Source organism: Mytilus trossulus, chromosome 10 (genome assembly GCF_036588685.1).
Source record: "Mytilus trossulus isolate FHL-02 chromosome 10, PNRI_Mtr1.1.1.hap1, whole genome shotgun sequence".
In the NCBI taxonomy this organism is placed as follows: domain Eukaryota; kingdom Metazoa; phylum Mollusca; class Bivalvia; order Mytilida; family Mytilidae; genus Mytilus; species Mytilus trossulus.
In genome coordinates, this window is record NC_086382.1 from 53,971,854 (window position 1) to 53,994,254 (window position 22,401).

A 22,401-nucleotide genomic window follows, 5' to 3' on the forward strand; every position below is an offset into this window, starting at 1 on the left:
TGTTGTACTGTTGCATAAATGTCTCCGGTTATGAGGAGGGTTGGGGGTCACAGACATGTTTAACCCTGCCACTGTATAATTTCGTCTCAAGTTATTAGCCTGTATTTCAGTGGTTGTCATTTGTTGATTGTCTGTCATATTATTATTATTATTATTATTATTATTATTATTATTATTATTATTATTATTATTATTATTATTATTATTATTATTATTATTATTATTATTATTATTTAAAAGCAGACAACATCCAATCAGCTATACAAAGGTTGGACTCTTAAAAATCACCAAATTGGTTAGAAATGGATTAAAAGAATTATAAATGAATCAGTAAAATAATCAATAATTGTTATCTAACCTGAAAAACATTAAAACTGCTGAAGTCTACTAGCCCAGGCAAACATTTCTTTAGCCGTATTTTGCACAACCTTTTGGAATTTTGAGTTCTCAATGCTTTCAGCTTCCGACTTGTTTGGCTTTCTAACCTTATTACCAAATCGCACCAATCGTGCCAGTTGGTAAAAATGTATGAGTTTACTGACATGCGAAGGAGATAGCCCATACAAGGCTTTGAATGCGTAAAGAAACAGTTAAAACTGGAATAAGATTTTAAATGGTAACCAGTAAAACGAGTTATAAGTGTTGTAGTAATATGTTCAAACTTTTTTTTGCGGGTTACTAGCCTTGTATCAGTGTTCTGAATACGCTGAAGTTGGGATAGACTCGAGGCATTCAGACCAGACATTAGGCATAACCATAAATAAGAGGGCATACACGAGTTTTGAAAGCGCCCACAGTTATATGTGATCGAATCCGTCCTATATTATGAATCTGATGGAAACAGGATTTGGTAATTGCATTTGTCTGTTGCAGCATACTGATTGATGGTCGAGAAAAAACTCCGATATTTCGAATACAGAATGATTCACTTATTATAGTGCCATCAGAATTCAGTTGTAACCTACGAAGCCTTTTAATCTTTAAATTAGGCCGTTAGTTTATTTAACTGTTTCCATATTTTTTGTTATGTCAGAACCTTTTACAGTCTACTATACAATATGTTTGTTTTCATTGTTGAGGCCGTTTGGTTGCCTATAAATGCCCGAAAAAAATGAGATGATTTCAATTTTCTATTTTTAAATTTAATTTCTGTAAAGCGTCAGCGTATGTTAATACAATAAGCAAGGGGTTGTGTTTATTCCCATATTTTCATTGGGGGACATGTTTTCAATGAAACTATTGAACCAATGATTTTGAAATTAAATTGTTGTTATTCATTTGATGGGTTGTATACATACATAAATGGATTTAATAGATAATCCATGGGGCCTTGAATTTATGATGATTTCACCACGGGTTGGCATTTAAGGTAAATATTTTACCACAGTCAAATCTGAACTACCAATTTAGACTTATTACCAGGTTTGTAATAATATGAGCATCACGACAGTTGCCACTTGCGGAGAAGGATCTGCTAACCTTACTCTTTTGTAGCACCTGAGATAACACCCAGTCTTTGGTGGGGTTCGTGTTACTCAATCTTTAGTAAACTATGTTGTGTTTTGTGTATTATTGTGTGTCTATTAATTTTATTCTTTTTAGCTTTGACATTGTCCGTTTCTTTTCGACATACGAATTGAAATGTCCTTGTATATTTCGCTCCCTTTGAATGATTTTGTTTTCATTCGAAAAAAAACCCGTGGTTGTCTAACTTCACTAAGAAGGTGTTATGTGATTACATTTGTAAAAATATAGCTGTAAATGTTCGAGTTATATTTAAAGTAAATTGTCTGTACCGATAATTAAAGAAATGATCATAGGGTACAAATGTACTTTCTAAATGTAAACTATAAGTTACAAGTGCAAGTATTATTGATTGTGTCGGACGAGATTAAGTTTTACATGTAATTTATGTGCGTCAAATCAGATCATGAATATTCTAAACGAATTATAATTCATGAAGGAAAGAAGCCTTACTATTAGAATCAGTGTTTCTATACATTCGTTGAGTGTCCGATGTAAACTTTGTTTCTTATCAATATGACCTTGTCATTATTCTTGGCCATTAAGTTCACTGCATGTTGGTATGTCACTTCAAGGTTTAATACGTAATTTTTTTCGTAAGACTTCCCTTCCAATTCGGATGTTTATAACGCATTGTTTTTGTCAGCCAGGGCCAAATACAAGGACCTGGAAATATTTTGGAAAATTTTTAGGACAAATGTTTACAAGTTCCATTATCACATCACCATTTGGCTATTTTTTTTAGTTTTGTTTTGAATGTGAGATCCAATTTGAAATTCATGTTCTATTGCAATAATGTTTTATTTTTTTTTATTTTTGAAACATTCATTAATTATAAAAACAAATGTGATTGCCTTTGAGACAACTTTCTGACGTACAACTAAAACAAAGAATAAGGATAAAATCAACTACGCACCATAATAACGGACTTGTCAATGAGTCAAAACACATACAAAAGACCTTGATTTAAACAACATTGCACACCCCGACATTCCAAACCCCAACCCGCTTCCAACAGTTTTACCCGACTTCACCCAACCCATTGAAATGAAAAGGTACCTCAATTAGGAGTTCAACACATATAGAAGAAATACAATTGACGGAAATTTACAACGACTGCTGCACTATTCATCCTTGACTTGAAACCGGGGCATTAAAACGTGTGGGGTTATCTAAGTTAAGAAACGGCATGAATTCAAATCAGAAGGGTAACTAGCGCTTTGAGTATTCATTAGTGCAATATAAATTGGAACTTATTTTTGATAACCTTTAAACTTCTTTTAAGATTATTTGTATAGTCTATTCTTTGATATATCTTTTGTCAGGTCATTGATAAACAGGAAAGTAAAAGTCTTACAGAAAAACACGAAGCTCAGCCCCGCCATTTGTGCTTATGTCTATTCAATGGCTAGGTTGTAACTTGGTCCAGTCATTTGCAATAGGATATTAATGCATTTAATTTTGTATTGTCTTGTTTTTGTTTAAACAATAAAATCACAAAAAAAATGAACTCCTAATACTCTCATCTGAATCTTCGCCGAATTTTTGAATATGAACTCAGTCAAATAACGTCGAACAAAACATATAAATAAACTCATTATAGATGGATTGAAATTTTGTATTTGCGACAGACGCGCGTTACGTCTACAAAGATCATCAGTGACGCTAGAATAGAAAAAAAGGCATGTGACTTGTTGTTGTCTAGTGAAGAAATATCGTTCGGTTACATTTAATTTCACGCCAAAAAAAAATCTCTTTTCACACATTTTTAACTTATTCATTTATGTACATTTCAACATACGGAATACTATACAAACAAGCACATTGAATAAATCATACATTAATTTCTTCTCAAATTATAAGGAGAAATTACAAGATTATCATTATCCAAAAGGCAAAATCAGTTCAGTTAATATATGTGAACAAACAAAGAGACTTGATTAAAATTGTGATTGTTATTGCAACCATGTGCCTTAATCAATGACAGACCTACTGGGAACATTATACTTACCTTTACGAAATCATCTATACATATGAACTAAATCAGAACTGTAACAACTCAATGTATAACATAGACTAATGAGTCAAATGATTTGTCATAGATTCTTTGATTTATTTAGTACGTGAAGTTGTACTGGATTTTTTTTTTAATGTTATTATCATTTAAATATTTCGACAAGAAAACCAAAAGGAAATGATATACCGTTATCAGTGACCTTTGTTAGGTCAGGTACGTACACATTTGAAGGAAACACCAAACTATGAGGACCTTTATGTAAGTTCAATACAAGTTTGCTTCAATAACATTCCATATACCAAATATTTTGAATTATGTATCCGTATTACTAGTATGTAATGAATTCATAAATAATAAATTTTAAAATTGCAAAAAAATAGGCAAACAAGGCAAAACTAAATGAAATGTTACTTTATATCAATCTTAGAGTAACATTGCATGACTACAAACTATGATTTTATTAAGAAATCGATCGTTAGAAAAATAAACAACTGTCATAGAGGTTTAGCAAGCTTTAAAACCATTTAACCCAACGGTTCATCTGATAATTCATTTAACTAGTCATTTATCTGACAGTTCTTTTCTTTCTTTTCAGTAATGCTTATATTAAGTCTTACGTTTGATTTTGTCTGATTTTGCGGAATTCCGCTTCATATGAACGTTGTCATCATTTCCTATGGTGTGTTTAATATTTCGATTTCGGCATTTGATTGAGGATATTCCGTTAAAAATATCCTCATAGTTTGGTACTTGTGCAATTTTACTTTTTTTTTATTAAAATTTACCTTGAAGTTTTGAATTTTATTTTAGTTACATTCAAGCATACTACTGTATTTTAAAACTTCTCCGAAGTACACAAACAATGTGTGACAATATCTAAAAAGCATTAAAGAATTGTTTAAAAAGAGTCAAAACTTCGATAAGGAAGGTTATGATAAAAGAGGGGCTAAAATTAACTAAAGCTTATATCAGGTGTTCCGGAAGGGTAATCAGATTCTGCTGCTCATGTGACACCCGTCGTGTTGCCAATGATATTACTAATCCGGTACATTGTCTAATTGGTGAATCACATTCATGAAAAGGGAGGGGATTGTAGTAGCAACATAAGCAACATATCCGATATTCTCTGTGAAATGATATTCCATAACGGTCAACCAGCTTGTGATGGCGTCCGTATAATTTACGGATGGGTGTTTCAACTTCACCATTTGAAACTCTTGGATTAATAACTTCCTTGTTAGCAACAATCATGATAGGAAATACATGCGCGAGAATATCGTATCAATTGAGAGATATTTACTCAGTATGCATGCACTGCTGGAATGTTGCTATTTATAAACGAAACGTTTACAATTGGGAAGCTGAAATCATCTCGTTTGTCGTAAAGTTTTGTTTTCAACCGAATCTTATTGTCAATTTCGAGATGTAAGTCAATATATGAGTCAGAATTGACTGCATCTATTGTGTCCTTTATCTCTAATTATATGGGAAAGATGCGTTCAACATGAAGATATGATAGACAAAAGTGAAAGGTTCTTTTACACATGTTTATATTGAGAAGATGGACAGGAGGCTTTTATAAAACCGTAACATATGAAATACATTTCTAATTACCTTCGTTAAATTGATACAAGTAAGTACTTATAATATTGCTCGTCTTCCAAATCAACGATTGACTTAAAAAAAGGTCGTCCATCATAAACCCGTCCGTATTGACAACTGTACACAAGGAGCATTATTAAAATTCTTTTGTAATAAGAATGCACCAAACTGTCCACCATGCCCTGGCGATCCATATTAACACATACTAGTATATTAAACGGCAATATACAAATGAGCAAATCTGACATTTGTCAATTGTAAAAATTACTCACTTGTCAAAGTTTGAACAAAGATAGCCAAAAAACATGGTTTCTAGTGTGGTTTCAAGTAACAATAACAACAATTTGCCATAAATTATGGCTTATATTGTCCAATAATATGCTGTCCGTTCTTTTTTTATTTATTTAACAATGAATGTTAACAAATATAGGGTTTAACATCAGATGTAAGTTAGTTATACACTTTGGGATATTACCTTAAACAGTTGCAACTAAATTTCAATTAACACCACTTGTGATTTTTAATAAAAGTTGAATAATTTACACTTTGCACAATCCTGGATTGTATAGGTTAGCATAAATAATTTTTTTCACAAATTTTACTTCAAAATACAACAGGAACACTAATTACAATCGGTATATTGGGGATTTCAGAGAGTCAGTGAAAAAATCAGCATGCGCTTCAGGAATTAAAGTCTTTTTCTTCCCCTTTAATCAAATGTAGAATTCGTTTTATACTTGAATCACCTCAGTATTTTCCAAATATCGTCCAAAACTATAAATTCCCCAAACTACAACACTAGCAGTTTTCTCAAATCTTTTTCACTTATTTCAGAATAGTTCTGTCAGTTTTACTGTCATGTGTGCTGTCAGTGTCAGTGGTCAGAGTTTCAACGGTGTCGACTCATAACATTACAAATACTCATAACAGTACACATCATATCTATAATGGTACATCTGCAACTACGAACAATTATCCGAATATTAAACCTCACAACAGAACAACTGTTCATCAGCGACATGGTAAGATTGTTATTCAATTTATAACCCCTTTTCTATAATGATATTCAAAATTCAGTGAGTTTCTTATTGATCATACATTCTACTCTAACACATGTCACAGCGGTGACCTCATATCACCCAATACAAACTGGAAAGACATAATAAGCAATTTAACCGTCAAAGACTGACACTATGCTTAAAAATTGTGCCACAATTGTCAGATAGCGACCACATAATTGCCACAAACTGAATGCATAAAGTTAAAATTGTAAATACACAAAAAAGTTCATATTTCATTATGCAAACTTTAACATTGTAATTTAACAAAGACGTTAACGCAAGCAAAGCTAAAAAATTGAGTTTGTTTTAGAACAATCGCATGTTTTCAAGCGTATTTTCGAATATTCGACATAAAATTTAGATTATGTTTCAGGTTGTGTGAATGATCCTGCCGATATCGTTTTTCTTGTTGATCGGAGCGGAAGTGTAAAAATACATAATTTTCGACGCGGGCTCAATTTCATAAAAGATTTTGCTAAACATTATACTATTGGACACAATAATGTCCAAATAGGAGTTGTTACGTTTTCTAATACCGTGAAAAAAGAAATCGGCCTTAACCAGTATAGTAATAGACAGGCATTAAATACAGCAATTGATAGAATACAATATGTAGACGTTCATGGAACTCATACTTCAACTGCATTGCAGTATATTCTAGATCATAGTTTTAACGATAAGTCTGGAGAGAGACCGAATGTACCAAATTTTTTAATTGTAATTACGGATGGTCGTGCTAGGCCATTAGAATTCCGTCCGAATAAAGAAGCAGCACAACTGCATCAAACTAACATAGAAACATTCTCCATTGGTATCGGTAATATGAATCCGAGTGAATTGAGACTGATTGGCACGGACGACAAACATGTCTACACAGTGAAAGATCATCTTGATTTACATATACCGTTACGCCATATACGCTGTGGTAAGTATTGCTTAGATCAAATATTTATATCATAAACAAATAACTGTTTGAAATGTATCAAGTCAGAGCCTTAAATTTTCGAATTTTCGTTTTTTTCATTGATGAAGGATGTACTAGAATGTAATTGCTTTCATCCATTTCAGTTTAGTTAAATTTTTAAAATACAAAACTTGATTTTTTCTATATAACATTTAGTACTTTAAATATTATTGCTACGATGTTTTTTTCGTATTATTTACCATTATATAGCCAAGGATTTACTTCCAAGAAAAGTTCGTTGAAAGATGCAACTCACATTTGTTAATCTAATTCTCATCAAAATATTGCAATATAGCAGTGTCACGAATAGTGCTTCATATGAAAAACCATTCGTTTAGTTTCTGAATGAATTGCGATATACTCAGTCAGGAATATGACAGCTGTTGTCAATTCGTTTAATGTGTTTGCGATTTTGATTTCGCCATTTAATAAGGGCCTTTCCGTTTTGAGCTTTCTCAGATTTCGGAATTATTATGATCTAATTTTTTTTTAAATATACTTCATATATATTTTCATATAGAAAATGGCTTATGCGCAATCCGTTTCACATGTTGAATCAACATGAACTACTAAATTAATCGATAACCTTTAAACTTATAATAGTTGTTCAATGGTTCGAAACTAAATAATAATAAAATATACTTTCGTCTCAACATTAAATTGGCAGATTGTTCTTAGAATCTCATTTCAATTAGGCAACCTTTCTGTCGTTTTAGTAGTCGTCGAAGCGTTTCAGAATGTACAATATGTCTTTCTAACGCTTATTTACCTTAAAATCTTGTGTGGTGATTGAAGTTGATGATTTTAATATTTTTACCGTGTTTTCTTTGTTTCTTATTAATTTAGAGCCATTCAAGACATTACGTGAGTACTAAATATTTCATTTCATTCCTTATATGTGTTTTTATGGATTTTTTTCAAAGCTTTGAACAATAATATTTTTTCAGTTGCGTATCTCGCAAAAAAGATTTTCGGTTTGAACCCTTAAATAAAGGCAACAGTAGTATATTGCTGTTCGAAATTCATAAATCGATTGAGAAAATAATAAATACGGGTTACACATTAAAACTGAGGGGAACACATCAAATATAAGAGGAGAAATACGACACAACAGAAACACAACAATTTAACTCACACAGAAACGAACTGTAATATAACAATGACAATTTTCTTGACTTGGTACAGGACATTGTAATAAACAAAATGTAGGGTCAAACCTAGTTTTGTTGCATGCAAAACTTTCCGCTTTTATGGCAATCTGAAATATTAAAATGACAACATTACATGATGGGACCACAATACAAATAAAACAGAACATATAGGACAGAGAAACACACGAACAAGGGCGCAATTTCCATATCTGGAAAGTCGCCTCCGAAAACATCAATATAATAATAATAAACGAACAATCAAGCCAATACTTTTGATGCCTCTTTAATTACCCAACACAGTATTCTATCACTTGTTTTACGTATATACTCTTATCTTTTCGTTGGGTCATTAAAGTGCTTACGTCACCGGTTTTTATATTAGCCTAAGGTTTGACAAATGTATTCACGTGTATAACAACTATCGTCTCAAAGATGCTCTTTTTCACGACGTCGATGTTGACGTAAACATATAGGATCGCTTAATATAGCTGCTTCAACAAAATACAGAGGCTTTTATCCCGGCTAAACATTTACACGCTTCAGATACAAATCAGGTATATGATGTTTTTAAAGGATAGCAAATGTTATGCCACATTTTATTTGTCCATTTTAGTCACATTTCAATAATAAATATTATACGACAAACAAACAACGGTAAACATTTGACTAAGGTGCTTGGAAAGCTTAACTATTCGTAGATATGAATTGAGTGATTATTTATAAGATCCTTGAAAAGATAGCATAATCATGTAACATTTTTCTCTAAATTATGCAAGAAATGTACATCTTTTTTTTTTAGCCCCAACAATCCCAACAACACCAAGAATGACCACATCAAGTAAGTATATGCAAGATTTTGCTTATCAATATAAATAGACATTTTTGTATCTGATTTTTATTACTTATATATACTTTTTGTACAGTTTTGTTTCATAATCAATAGGAATCTTTAAAAATGTGAAATTTTTAAAAAGAGTTTTCTTTAAATGCTATTTATTTGAAGTAAAATACATTGAAACGCTTAAACCCACTGCATTGTTTGCAGCTGTCCTAAGTCAGGAACCTGCTGTTCAGTGGGTGTCGTTTGTTGAGGTGGAGCTCTTTTTTTATATAGATTAGACCGTTGGTTTTCCTTATTTAATGGTTTTACACTCGTCATTTTTTGGGCCCTTTATAGCTTGCTGTTTGGTGTAAGCAAATGCTCCGTGTTGAAGACCGTAGTCGGGCCAATAATCGTTTACTTTTGCAAATTGTTACGAAGATGGAAAGTTGTGTCATTGGCACTCAAACCACATCTTCTTATATATAATTGATATAGTGTCTGTATCCATTAGATTTTGAAACTATATTCATATTTCCCGTAGTTGTAACAATTTGCAGCAACGTGTATTGAGAACGACAATGAGTGAAAATATACGTCTTCTTTTAAAATGACAAACGAATCTGTTTCCTACCTACACTTTGACATAGGAGAGGGAGATATTCGTATATACCAATATAGGGCATACTTATGCCCAGTTTCAGTAATTTCAGCATATTATTTGGGTGACAAAGTCATAAATAATGTGAATCATTTAAAAAAAAATACAAAAATGTAAATTGTAAAGGTATGGTAGTTTGGAAAGTATTGTTCAAAATGGCCTTGAGGTGATATATATTATCTCGATGTTTAGATATATATTTGTATTTTGTCGAATATACAGCGGGATAGTCTTACTTGACAAAATACACGTCAGTGGTTGCTGACATTACGTTCGTATATACTGAATTGTTGGTTTTTTTTGGCTACTGAAATATTATTGTTCTTAAGAGTCAGTCGGACGTTATTCAACAGCCTCAACAGCTCAATTTCAACATGATTCCTAGCGTATCGAAAAACAAATTAAAAAGATCAAAATATATTTGCTGGATACTTTCCTTTGTATACATAATCGACATTTTCTGTGAAAATAATCTTATCACCATGAACAATAAGCAGTTTATCTAATGCGTTAATTTGTTGCCATTTAAACTATAAACAGTCTTGATAATACAACTATAATGTCATTATTTCCGAAATTTGCTTTCAAAGGTTTAAAACAATGTATGGGTTGTAAGCGAATAGCAGAACCTCATGACTGTAAAGAAATCATCACTTGTGCTGAACACGAGGTATATTGTATACGGTTATGATTATAAAATTGAGAATGGAAATGGGGAATGTGTCAAAGAGACAACACCCCGGCAGTAGCTAAAAGGGAGGAAAATTCTAAGCTGCTCTAAAATGACAAAAAGACGAAGGATATACACAATTCCATAACAACCGTCTCCTAGACACCTTATTGCTTTACTTCTTAGTAAAATTTATTCTCAGAAAGTTCTTGAAATTTGAAAAAAATCAAGAAAAGCATTAAGCTTAGCTGCATCATAAGAACCATATACAGTTGTATGTTACTAATTTATCGATGCTGTTTTACCGTATTTTCCAGGCATTGTTCATACTATCGTTTTGATATATGTTAAGTGCTTGTTTACATTGAAATGATATAATTTAGTACCAATTCTTACACACAAAATATTAATTTCTATTGTTAAATGATACTAACGTCGAAACTTTATGAACACCATGACTCTTAAACAACCTTTACGTAACGACAAAGCCAAAACATGACAAATGTGAAAATTTCTCAGCACCTTGTCTGAATCTTATTTTGAAATAGTTTAGGAAAGCCGATTCTGATTAATCATTGTCATGTTTTAAAGCCAAAGCTCACTCAATATATACGAGGAGATATGATGTGATATGATTTCAAATTAGACAACTGCTAAAACGGAATATGGACATTAACAAATGAATTTGTATATTGTCTCCAAGAATGAGTAAAATCCGTAAAGTCATTAATAAAATGTTTTATTATTTTACCATATTAGAGTATACTTATATGGTTTATAAAATATATACGTTATCTTTCATTGTAAAAAGAAAAATGCCAAAATATAGAGCTACGATAAAAATCAAAACAGAAAGTCCTTTATCCAATGGCAAAATCAGAAGCTCCAACGTCTATAACAAATGAATACAACTGTCATATTACTGGCTTTGTACAGGCATTTTCTTATGTTGAAAATGGTGGATAAAACCTGGTTTTAAAACTAACTAAAATTTTGACTTGTATGGTAGTTGCATGAAATTAGTTCACTGTATAAAATGTGTTTTTCGACAATCTACGTTTTTGAAGTCATGCCCGAGTCCAAAACTTGGGGGAAAAATTTGACACTTATATGAACCCTTAAGAGGTTATGAACTAAAAAAAAAGACAAAAACATATCGACAAATCCGGACAAAGAATCATAACTTAGACTAGATGAAATGTACAAAGAGCGCAGTGTATTTCATTATTGAGTGGAAATGTTATGCAAATTTAGTGCAAAGAATGAAAATTAATGATTTTATTTTATAATATCTTTTTATAGTATGAAATTTCATTTTAAAAAAATGTCAATAATTCTACTTCTAGGTATACACACAAATTAATATAAAATAGAACACTCAAAATAATATGAAATAGATTCCAAAAATGAAAAGAAATAGATTTTTTTGAAATAACGAGTGGGTGTTGCGAAGGTTCATACATGTTTGTGGTATGTTAAGAAATGTCTTTATTCATAAAAGATTGTTTCATAGACAGACAATCTGAATTATTGACTTTATATTGTTATTTTTTTTTTAAATTTAGCAATGTTCTGCAGATTTTTATATAACACCACAAGGCCATGCTTTCTATGATCTTGGATGCCGATCAAATCGGGTGAGTAATGTCCCTTTAACACGCCTTTGTAATTATGGAATTATAACAGAAATAAGACTTGAAATGTAATTACAATGTTAATTTTGTGTATTTTCCTTCTCAGTAGTTTTTATTTATCTGTACAAAAAAACAAGGCTGTAATTTTTCTCAATTAAAATGTTCCGTATTTACCATATCGTACCCTTTTGCTGTTCACTACACATCATTTTTTTCTAATTGTTGAAGGCTTATCTGTTGCCTGTAATTGCTTACCTCCATCTCATTAATATTTGTATTATTGGCAATCAAAGAATATCTCCTTTTTTTTTAAACAAATTCAAAAAGATGCTGATACGTAAAGAAAAAATATTTTGGAGAGTACAAAAAGAAAATATCTGAAAAATAACTCAAACTTAAGTATGAATTTCATTGACCAACATAAGCACATGAAAATAAAGATATTAAACTCTTAGGCAAAATGATACAATTTAAGTGACTTTTTATTAAGTTATCATAAAAGGGATTCCACGTATATAATATTAAAATGTTCAAAACCCTATATATATTGTCAGCTACAAATCAAATTTTCTGTTTGACAGTTTATAATGCTAATTCTTCATACCATTGATCCCCTTTTTAAAGCACTACTATTCACCTTTCTTATATATCTTTTCTTTCAATTCACAGGTTTGCGAAGCTATATCGAAATTCAGTAAGAGAGATAAAACAAAAAAACGCCAAGACGAAAATTTATATATTTGTCAGGAATGTTGTGATACTGAGCATTGTAATCTATATGGTTGTGCAGAAAAAGGTATTTGGCATATTGGACTTAAATTGAATAAGAACTTATTCTTAAAGGTAGTTTGTTGCAATGTATACATTATTGTTCATAAAACATACCATATTCTAAACATCAAATGTTAATCCATAGCCTTAATTTAATATACATTTTAATTTTAAGATAAAATCGAAACACTTCTTTAAATAATACGTGCTCATTTTTTGAACAGACATTTTCAATTTCTTTCCAACACATGTTGACTCTTACAATATCTTACTATATGTTCCAGCCAGCTTTGAATAAGATCAAATAATCTATATAAACTTGAACATGAATTTACAAGAACCTCACAACTAAAACCACTATTTTTATCCTTGTTTAACACGTTCATTGGATTGATATTGGGACTGTCCATCAAATAGTTAACTAGTTTATCATAGATATCAGATTAAAAAGAGGTAGAGTAATAAATTTGAAGGGTATTTGAAGGGTGGTAAGGATCGAGTCTTGTGTTTTTATGGGATTGATATTATGACTCATAATTTTAATGGTAAAAATATATCACGTATCACAAAAATACTGGAAATTACAACAAACAACCTATGCCATCAACACCTGGTTTTCTATTTCAAAATAAACGTGTGTGAAAACTAACATTAACACCAACGAACGTCTTTTTGGATATTAGTACTGCAGCCTCAGGAAATAAATCAATGGAAACATTTCAAGAGTTATTCTGTTTCTTGTAGCTAAGCTTAACAGGACACTGTGTTACAACTGCGTCGACGTAGCACATCCAGGAGACTGTGATGTCATCAGTGTATGTGATATCGATAAGGTAAAGACAAATTCCGATGTAGGCTCCGAATCATTTCACCGGCTTTCAAAACATCCATGACACGACAAAAATTAATTTTCAGAATAAATTGTAATTGGAAAAAAGTATTCATATGAAATGAAACTTGACTTATTTTATAAATATTTTGAAACTTATAATCAACATTTTTGTCAAATCATAGTCAACAATCTATAGCTAAAGGATACATATTTATTCAATAGACATAAGAATATTAAGTATGAAGACAATAGATAATTTGTTTTCCAAGTCACAATTTGTAAAAGCACGACGTTCAATAGGGAGTCTTGACTCACGTTGAACAGTAATTAATTTTTTGAATATTTTGAGACTTCTTATCAATATTTTCAATAACTTATTAGTTAACAATTTATAGCTAAAAGAAAATTATTTATTAAATAGACATACATGTCGGAACATGTGGTGTGATTTCCAATGAGACGACTCGTTTTTCAAGTCACAATTTGTAAAAGCACGGCTTTCATTACGGAGCCTTGACTCACATCAAACTGCAAGCTATGAAGGGACCCAAAAAATTACTATTTAAAAAACATTCAAGCAGGAAATTAACGTATTAAGCAAAATCGATATTTTAACAATAACTTTTTTTATAGAAATGTTTTGCAAGACACTTCATAACTGATATGTTTGAAGAAAGATGGAGGCTTGGGTGCGAAGAAAAACAGGTGAATAAAATAAACAGGACCAATATTACTACACAAGATGCACGTTTCGACTATAAATGTCTCTTCGTTGATTCTCGAGGAAAAACTATTTGAAATTCCAAATCCAGATAAAGGTTTAACTGTTGAACACACCACAAAGGATCAAAAGTATAAAAGCCAAATCCAGACAAGACTATCTGTCGTGAAGCTATCTCAATCAAATGACATGCCTGAATGTTAATGTGCTTAAGTTAAATATTGTACGTTTTATTTTAATTTTGTCTAAAAGATGCGTACTCATTTATATTATTTGTCAGTTAGTATGTCAATTTGAATAAAGTGTAAACTAATACAAGCTAGGCTTTGGGTACATTCCAAATTTTTGCAACATCTATTTAGTTCCTCTTTTAGTTCTAATGGTATGATTTTAAATTATGTTTATAAAATTATTTTACAAGTTTTGACGTGGGTCGGAAAGATTTCATTTCCTTTTTTAATTTTTACGGTCAAAAGTTTAAAAGCAACAAAGACAAAGTGTAAAACTAAGTTTTAGTCATAAATTAGTGTTGCATGAATTTGTGTGTGCAAGCTTCTTGTCTTGTTAGTTTTGGTATACTTGAAAGATAACATCTTTTGGGGGATAGAAAATGTCAAAGAGTATAATTTGTTCACTTGTAGCAATTGATGCATGTATGTTAGAAAGTTAAAAACAAATTGATTAAAATATATTACATCTTTTGTTATTCTTATATATGTTTTCGATGTACCTATCGTCTTGTATGCGACTGAAAATGATAAGACATGATGTATCAATTCCAGATATACATTCTCTTCAATCATTGTGGCCAAAAAGTTTGAAAGTTTGAACACTAACCAGCACACCAACAATTAACTATTTTAAGAGTTGTGTGGTATATGATCTGTTTATTTGAACGGCGGCAACAAAAAACGTAAAAAACAGAATCAAACTTTACATCGACTTGTGTTAAGGACAGATAAAAAATATTATTATTTTGTTTCAGAAATGTACAGATATCGCTAAGTATTCCATGTATGCAGGTCACCCTAAAACCAAGAAACAAGTAATAGGTGGATCTGATGGGTTTGACTTGTGTTACTATTGTTGTGACGATAACTTCTGTAATAAAAAAGATTGTGAAAAAGGTAAGCAGACAGTTTTTAAGTCTAACACGATTTCTCAAAATTCTATACATTACGGAAAAATAAAAAAAAAAGAAGAAAATCATGTTTGATTAATTATTTTTAAATCAATTATCAAAGGGTTTTTGACTTCATATTTAAATTGTTGACAAGATAAGAACTAATTCTAAACATCGCAGTTTTTAACATGTATTACATAATCTTCTGACGCCAGTAATTGAGGTATCCCTGTTTCCAATTTCCAATTCTTTATATGTTTCTATTTTCTAAAACCTAGTCATCGTATCTAATCTGGTTTGTCCCTGTTTATGGATAATGGAATACTCTTTTTAACCTGTGTTATGTTTTCTATTTTCTCCTGTAGGTCAGCAGTTAAATATAGAATATCATTTATCATTTTAGGACCTTTGACCTCTTCAACACCAGCTTCATCATCTACAAAGCCATTGCTTTCTTCCCTGACAACTTCTGCTTATAGCAAACACATAGAACATTCTACATCAGTAATGTATAGTAAAGCTGATGACAGTTCAACGACAGCTATTGGTATAAAGAACAGCACAACATCCAGCATCACATAGCGAGACTATTTTTTTTTAATTAAGACTTAATAGTGCAGACAAAAGGTTTACAAAGTATCAAACGTCAGCTTATATCGCCGATTACAGAAAGGTTTAGTTTGCTTCTATTAATCATCATTCAAAAAATGACTGCTACGTTGCTATTTCCTCAATCTGTATATCAATGTTCAAATATTTTATATTGTTCTGCTGAAGCGGAATGTATCCTGATATATAACGCACGCAACCTCCTTGCGATGTTGCACTCTTTACATGCAGTTTTATGTCCTGTTCTTTATTTATTTAGTACCTTATAAAAACAGTGGGTAAACGATACTGTCAAATTCGAAAAAAAGGATAAATTTAAGTAGACAATACACAGCATACATCCAAATGACTGGGCTTCAAAATTATTCTGAAACTGCCTTTTCTAGAGATGGCGTGCACCAGCTGTGGATACTAACAAAATTCCAAAGATCTTTTCGAATACATACATTCTTAGACTCTTTCATATTGTAATATTATTAAAACATTTGACCTGTCTGCACTTTACACTAGTATTCCTAACTCCAAACTAAAAGACGAATTGAAAGAGTTATTATCGGTTTGTTTCATAAAAAAGAAAAAAGAATGAACAATAAGATACAAGTATATTGTCGTAGGACGGGATAAATCATTCTTTGTAAAAAATCACTCTTATTCAAACTAAAGATTCTATGAAACTGATATTATGAAGATGCTTGACTTTTTATTTGACAACATATAGTTGTTACGTATGGAGTACATGTTTTCCAACAAACAATCGGCCTTCCCATGAGAATAAATTGTGCCCATCTGCTTACCGAATTGTTCATTTATTCTTAAGAGCCTGACTTAATAAAGGAACTCTTTAGGAGGAAAGACAAGAACCCAATATCACCCATGTTGGTGGGGTTCGTGTTGCTAAATGTTTGGATTTCTATGTTTTGTCTAGTGTACTATTGATTATCAGGTTTTGTCTAAAGCATTTTAAACAACTTTAAATAGAGAAATATGGAAAGGACAAAACTGTTTAGATTGTTAAGTTCTACATATTATCTTTTTACGTCTAAACTGTGCAAAGACGTTATACAGGATTTATTACACTTAGATAACAGTTTTTATCAGTGAAGGGCGTTTTGCCTTTTATCTTGAAAACTTTCTACAAGAGGCTGTCACAACGACAGTAAACCAGATTTATTAACATTTATTTGTGTCCTGGCAATATCACAAGAACCATTACTGATGATTAATGAAAGTTAAAATCGTCTATTTCAAATTTGACCTCCATTTTGTCATCAGTATCAACATATTAAAATTTGAAAAGCTTAGATTGAATGGTTCGTGGGTAAATGCAACAACGTGAATGGAAACACCATTTTACGATCTTTCAAGAACCATAACTTCTAAACGGTAAAAGTCAAAATTGTCATTATTGAACTTGACCTCTATTTTGTCATCAGTAACAACATATTAAAATTTGAAAAGCTTTGGTTCAATGGTTCATAAGAAAATGCACAAACATGACTGGAAACACCATTTTCAATCTTTCAAGAACCATAACTCCTGAACAGTAAAAGTCAAAATCGTCATTATTAAACTTGACCTCCATTTAGTCATCAATAACAACATATTAAAATTTGGGTAGCTTTGGTAGAACAGATCATGCGTAAATGCACGGACACGACTGGAAACTCCATTTTACGATCTTTCAAGAACCATAACTACTGAACGGTAAAAGTCAAAATCATCATTATTGAACTTGACCTCTATTTTGTCATCAGTAACAGCATATAAGAATTTGAAAAGCTTTGGTTGAATGGTTCATGAGAAAATGCACGAACACGACTGGAATAACCATTTTTTAATCTTTCAAGAACCATAACTCCTGAACGATAAAAGTCAAAATCGTCATTATTGGACTTGACCTCCATTTTGTCACAAGTAACAATATATTAAAATTTGGGAAGCTTTGGTAGAAGGGTTCATGCGTAAATGCACGGACACGACTGGAAACTCCATTTTTCAATCTTTCAAGAACCATAACTCCTGAACGGTAAAAGTCAAAATCGCCATTATTGAACTTGACCTTTATTTAATTGCCAGTAACAACATATTAAAATTTTTAAAGCTTTGGTTGAACGGTTCATGACGGTTGTCACAAAAATCCGGTTAAAAAACAATAGCAAATTGAATTACATAATAGGATTTGCAAGACAAGATCTACATTATTGTGATAGATTTAACAGACAAGTTTTCCTGATATATTGATATTATCAATAAGGTGGTGTCTCAAACATAAAATGATTTTTGTTATTGCTAGTCAATTACATGAGTCAATGAGTACGAACATAAATGTGTTCTCAACAAGATCAATCTTTGCTTTTCACATTCTTTAGATATCAGTATTTTTTAACCAGGTCTAAACCTCATTTTTAATACACACTGAAATATGTGTACCAAGGCAGGAACATTACAATTGTTTTCCTTTTATTTTGTCTTTAAGTCTTTGATTTTGCCATTTGATTAGTGTCTTTTCGTTTGAAATTTTCTTTCAAACTTTTTTGTTGTTATTTTACTCTTACAATATATTGAATACAGTTTATTTGTTTAGAAAAAATCTTCAATAAAGGATATATTGTTTTTTTCACCTAATGAATTATGAGTTATAATGTATACTTGTTTTTTTTTTCGAAAACCAATTTCCCTTGTCATTAACTTTTTTCCTTCATTGTGTATAATATTATTATTCTTTAATATTGAATATATTGTAAAGTTAAAATTATTTAACTCCATTTTTAAGTGTTTGGAAGATTGAAGTTGACATGTTATTACTTCATAGACATTGTGTAGAATTAACTATATATACTTTGTATTACCATGTATCTTATTCAATTTAGATTTTTTTGTAATAACTAATCGATAATATGGAGAGAAAAAAACATGAACAGAAAATACCATTTTGACATTTAACTCACAAATCGTAGTAAATCTGACAACATAGTGCTAAAATGCGACGGAACAACAAATACGTATACAAAACACTGAGCAACAACATGCCTACCAAAATTCAGGTGTAATTTCAGATATCTTACAGGTTAAGCAGATCCTGCTACAACAGTGATTACTGTCATGGTGTTCATACTGAGTACATATTCGATGATGTCACGATTCAAGAAAAGAGGAAGAAATGGTGACAACGTTATTAGATTATATCCGTAGTCCATCAGAATAGACGAATCAATTGACATTTAAATTTTCAACATTTAGGATTTAGATAATTTTAGAAAAACAGACATATCCTATAATGTAAAGCAAGTACAAAACAAACATTTACCTATACAAAATCCCTTAGAATTCAGACATCTTATCAAATTTTACAGTAGGGTAAGAAGATCCTGCTCCCAATTCGATTCCTTAATGTTCCCAAATATTAAACGTGAATAATGTTGTGGTTTTTTTCAACTTTCTCTTTTATCGAAATATGTCTGCATTTCATTTTGGCACACTTACCTGATAACGACCAAAAATTCTCATTGCTGTAAGTTGTGGCAGGATATAATCATGATTTAGCAACTCAATTTCAAACCTCTCTTGTGCAAACGCATAAAAAAGAGTGTGGTTTTTCACACCACCACGTGTGCATTTGCACTTTAGGATCTTCAGATTGACCCAAGTAATTAGCTTACCAACATTGAGGTTGTGAGGTAGAATCAAGAACGTACAATACAGATCAATGCAATTAATAAAACCTTTAAATGTGCATAGGAATCTATTTCCGATCTTTTATTTGATATTCATTAGTATAATAACGTTTAAACTTTTAAGTCGAGAAAACGTGTCAAGCAATACCTACGCTTACTAAGAACATTTTGGGCTAACAGCATTTGGAACAGCAAAAAAAAACAAAAAATACTAGTATACCAAAAGGTTACTTCAGTCATCTATGGTTTTCATCTTAAAAACTGTTTAGTTGCTCTAGTTTTTAAGCTTTTTATTAATTAAACATGGTAGTAAATGTATCATATTGAAGGACAGTGTTTTTAACAACGACTGCAGTTCAGGTAAATAAGGATGAAGTTATTAGCGCTATGGTGTACTGTTTGTGTACTCAACTTGTCCTCCAGAATTTATTGTTAGTAAATTTTATTTTGTAGCAATTTTACTTTTGACGTTTCATTTCAATCAGTTAAGCAAAAGTTTGGCAGTTGTCATCTTTTGCAATTGCTAAATCAATCGTCATTCTTTAATATATATATTTACGTATACTATTGTGCCGAAGACCTATCATTTATTTGTCCGACATTTCTTCTTTTCAAGCTTGAATTTCTGTTAGCAATATTTTTGGGGGTAAAGATACTTCTGCTTCTAGTCAAGATGATAATGTCAATCGATTACAAATTTATAGTTGAATACCGTCTTGAATAAGTTGTCTCTATTTACATGTTTATCATATCGTTAAGTATATGTAGTTTGAATCTATTAGGGAAAGAATATTTGCAGAAAGACTTAAATCATTTTTTTTATTCAATTAAATGTAGTGCCGAAATGCTTTGCAAGGGGTCATTTTCATTATTTTTCTTCGTTTAAAGGATAACAATTTCTTCAAACCTATTTCATACATCAGAAAGACTTGTGAAGAAAATCCGCAAAATTGTAAATATAATAGTCTTATGTAACTGTATATTGAAGATATGACTTTTTGTATGTCATCTGTCTATAAATTTCATATGGAGGTACTTTAATGTCGCAGTAATTTTTATCGTTTCGATATCAGTTTAGTGTGCACTAGCATTACCAACATGGCATGTGCCACATTGGATAAAGTTCTGCTTACCATTCCAGAGCACCTGAAATCACTTCCATTTTGATGTGGTTCGTGTTACTTAGTTTTTAGTTTTTTTATCTGTTTTATGTACTTTTATTTCTGTTGGTATCTTGTTTTAGCCAAGTCGTTGTCATTTTATTTTGGACTCTTCAGTTTAATTGTTCCTTTAGTACTTTTTCCTCTTTTACGATCATTAAAATTGATAAACTCATCAAAAAGGCTTAAAATCTACTTCCGAAAATGAGATGAAAATCAATGTAATGCTGAATAATGAACGTTTTCAACTGCTTTGACCCTAAATTAAAAGCAATAATGTTTTACTGGTGTTCAAATCTCGTAAATGGAAATTATATTTTTGGTAAGTTGAGAAACAGAAACATCGTATCGGCCAATCTATTCGTGATGGTGACCTTAAAGCTTATGTGGTGTCCTCGAAATAATCTTACAGTAAAAGAGTGCAATGTAGTTCTTTATATTAAATTTTCAAAATTAAAGTTTTCTCCCATGTTTTATCTTGAACAAACAACACAAGTAATTGGGTAATTATCATGATAAGGTGGACATTTAAGTATCCCACATTTGGCAAAAACTGCTCCTATCAATCTACCGGCACTCGTGATTACTTCTCCTGCCACTAGAAAGTCAGGATTGATATCAATGCATATGTATTCTGATCCAGTAACATGACCAGGATACGCTGTACCAAGATAGCCATGGTAATCTGTGTGCCATCCTGGATAACAAGTGGTGGTACCAGGAATCATTATAGATGAACTGGTAGATCTCCTTTGACATACAGCACAAGGCATATCTTCGCCATTCCCTTGAGGTGCAAAAAAATTATCATCAAACTCAACCCCAAATAAATGCCCATAATTTGAACCACTTGTTTTCCCGAATATTGGATTCTGCGTTGCACAGAGTATATCTTGTGATGATCCTTTTTCACTGTGTAAACCGCCAGCTGCATAACCTAAAAAAATATAAACAAACCTGATGTACATTGACGCATACATCTACATTGCATTTACGTGATTCATACAATCATCTTAATCTACTAGCATCACGATCATATGTAAATGTAACCATACTCTGACATATCATAGTGTTTTTTAATTCGTTGGTTACCAAAATTAACAAAATAGAACAAATAATAAATTTGCATTTATGTTATAGATAATGTATATTTTAAGGTTTTTTTTGTCGTAGAACACACCGAGGGGTGTCAGGATTGATCAAATGAAAGACCGACCGGAGGGATGTCTTTCTTTGAACAATCCTGACACCCCGAGGTGTGTTCTACGACAAAAAAAACCTTAAAATATGCATTTTCTGACTTATAAACCGTCAAAAAAATATTAATCTTATAAAGATTTGTGAAATTTTGTATTCTTTTTTTACCGACAACACTAATTCCTTTCTAATGCGTTTAGGTTTTAATAC

At 31.3% G+C, this 22,401-nt stretch overlaps 1 protein-coding gene and 1 long non-coding RNA gene across 2 annotated transcripts; both read left to right on the top strand.

Moving 5' to 3' along the window:
* The first annotated feature begins 3,709 nt into the window (after positions 1-3,709).
* On the top strand, positions 3,710-13,183 carry LOC134688006 (collagen alpha-6(VI) chain-like). The gene is made up of 8 exons (XM_063548473.1): positions 3,710-3,799; positions 5,978-6,165; positions 6,578-7,129; positions 8,015-8,032; positions 9,119-9,157; positions 10,391-10,470; positions 12,036-12,107; positions 13,160-13,183. The coding sequence occupies exons 1-8, from the start codon at positions 3,786-3,788 to the stop codon at positions 13,181-13,183; spliced, it is 987 nt and encodes a 328-aa protein (XP_063404543.1). The 5' UTR covers positions 3,710-3,785.
* Positions 13,184-13,617: 434 nt separating this feature from the next.
* On the top strand, positions 13,618-15,556 carry LOC134686349 (uncharacterized). The gene is made up of 3 exons (XR_010101596.1): positions 13,618-13,708; positions 14,341-14,412; positions 15,414-15,556. It is a non-coding gene; the product is annotated as an uncharacterized LOC134686349 (long non-coding RNA).
* Positions 15,557-22,401: the final 6,845 nt, after the last annotated feature.

Coding starts and splice junctions, on each gene's coding strand:
- LOC134688006 (XM_063548473.1), top strand. Junction 9,158..10,390: donor ACCAAGAATGACCACATCAA/GTAAGTATATGC, acceptor TTGCTTTCAAAG/GTTTAAAACAATGTATGGGT. Junction 10,471..12,035: donor TCACTTGTGCTGAACACGAG/GTATATTGTATA, acceptor TTTTAAATTTAG/CAATGTTCTGCAGATTTTTA.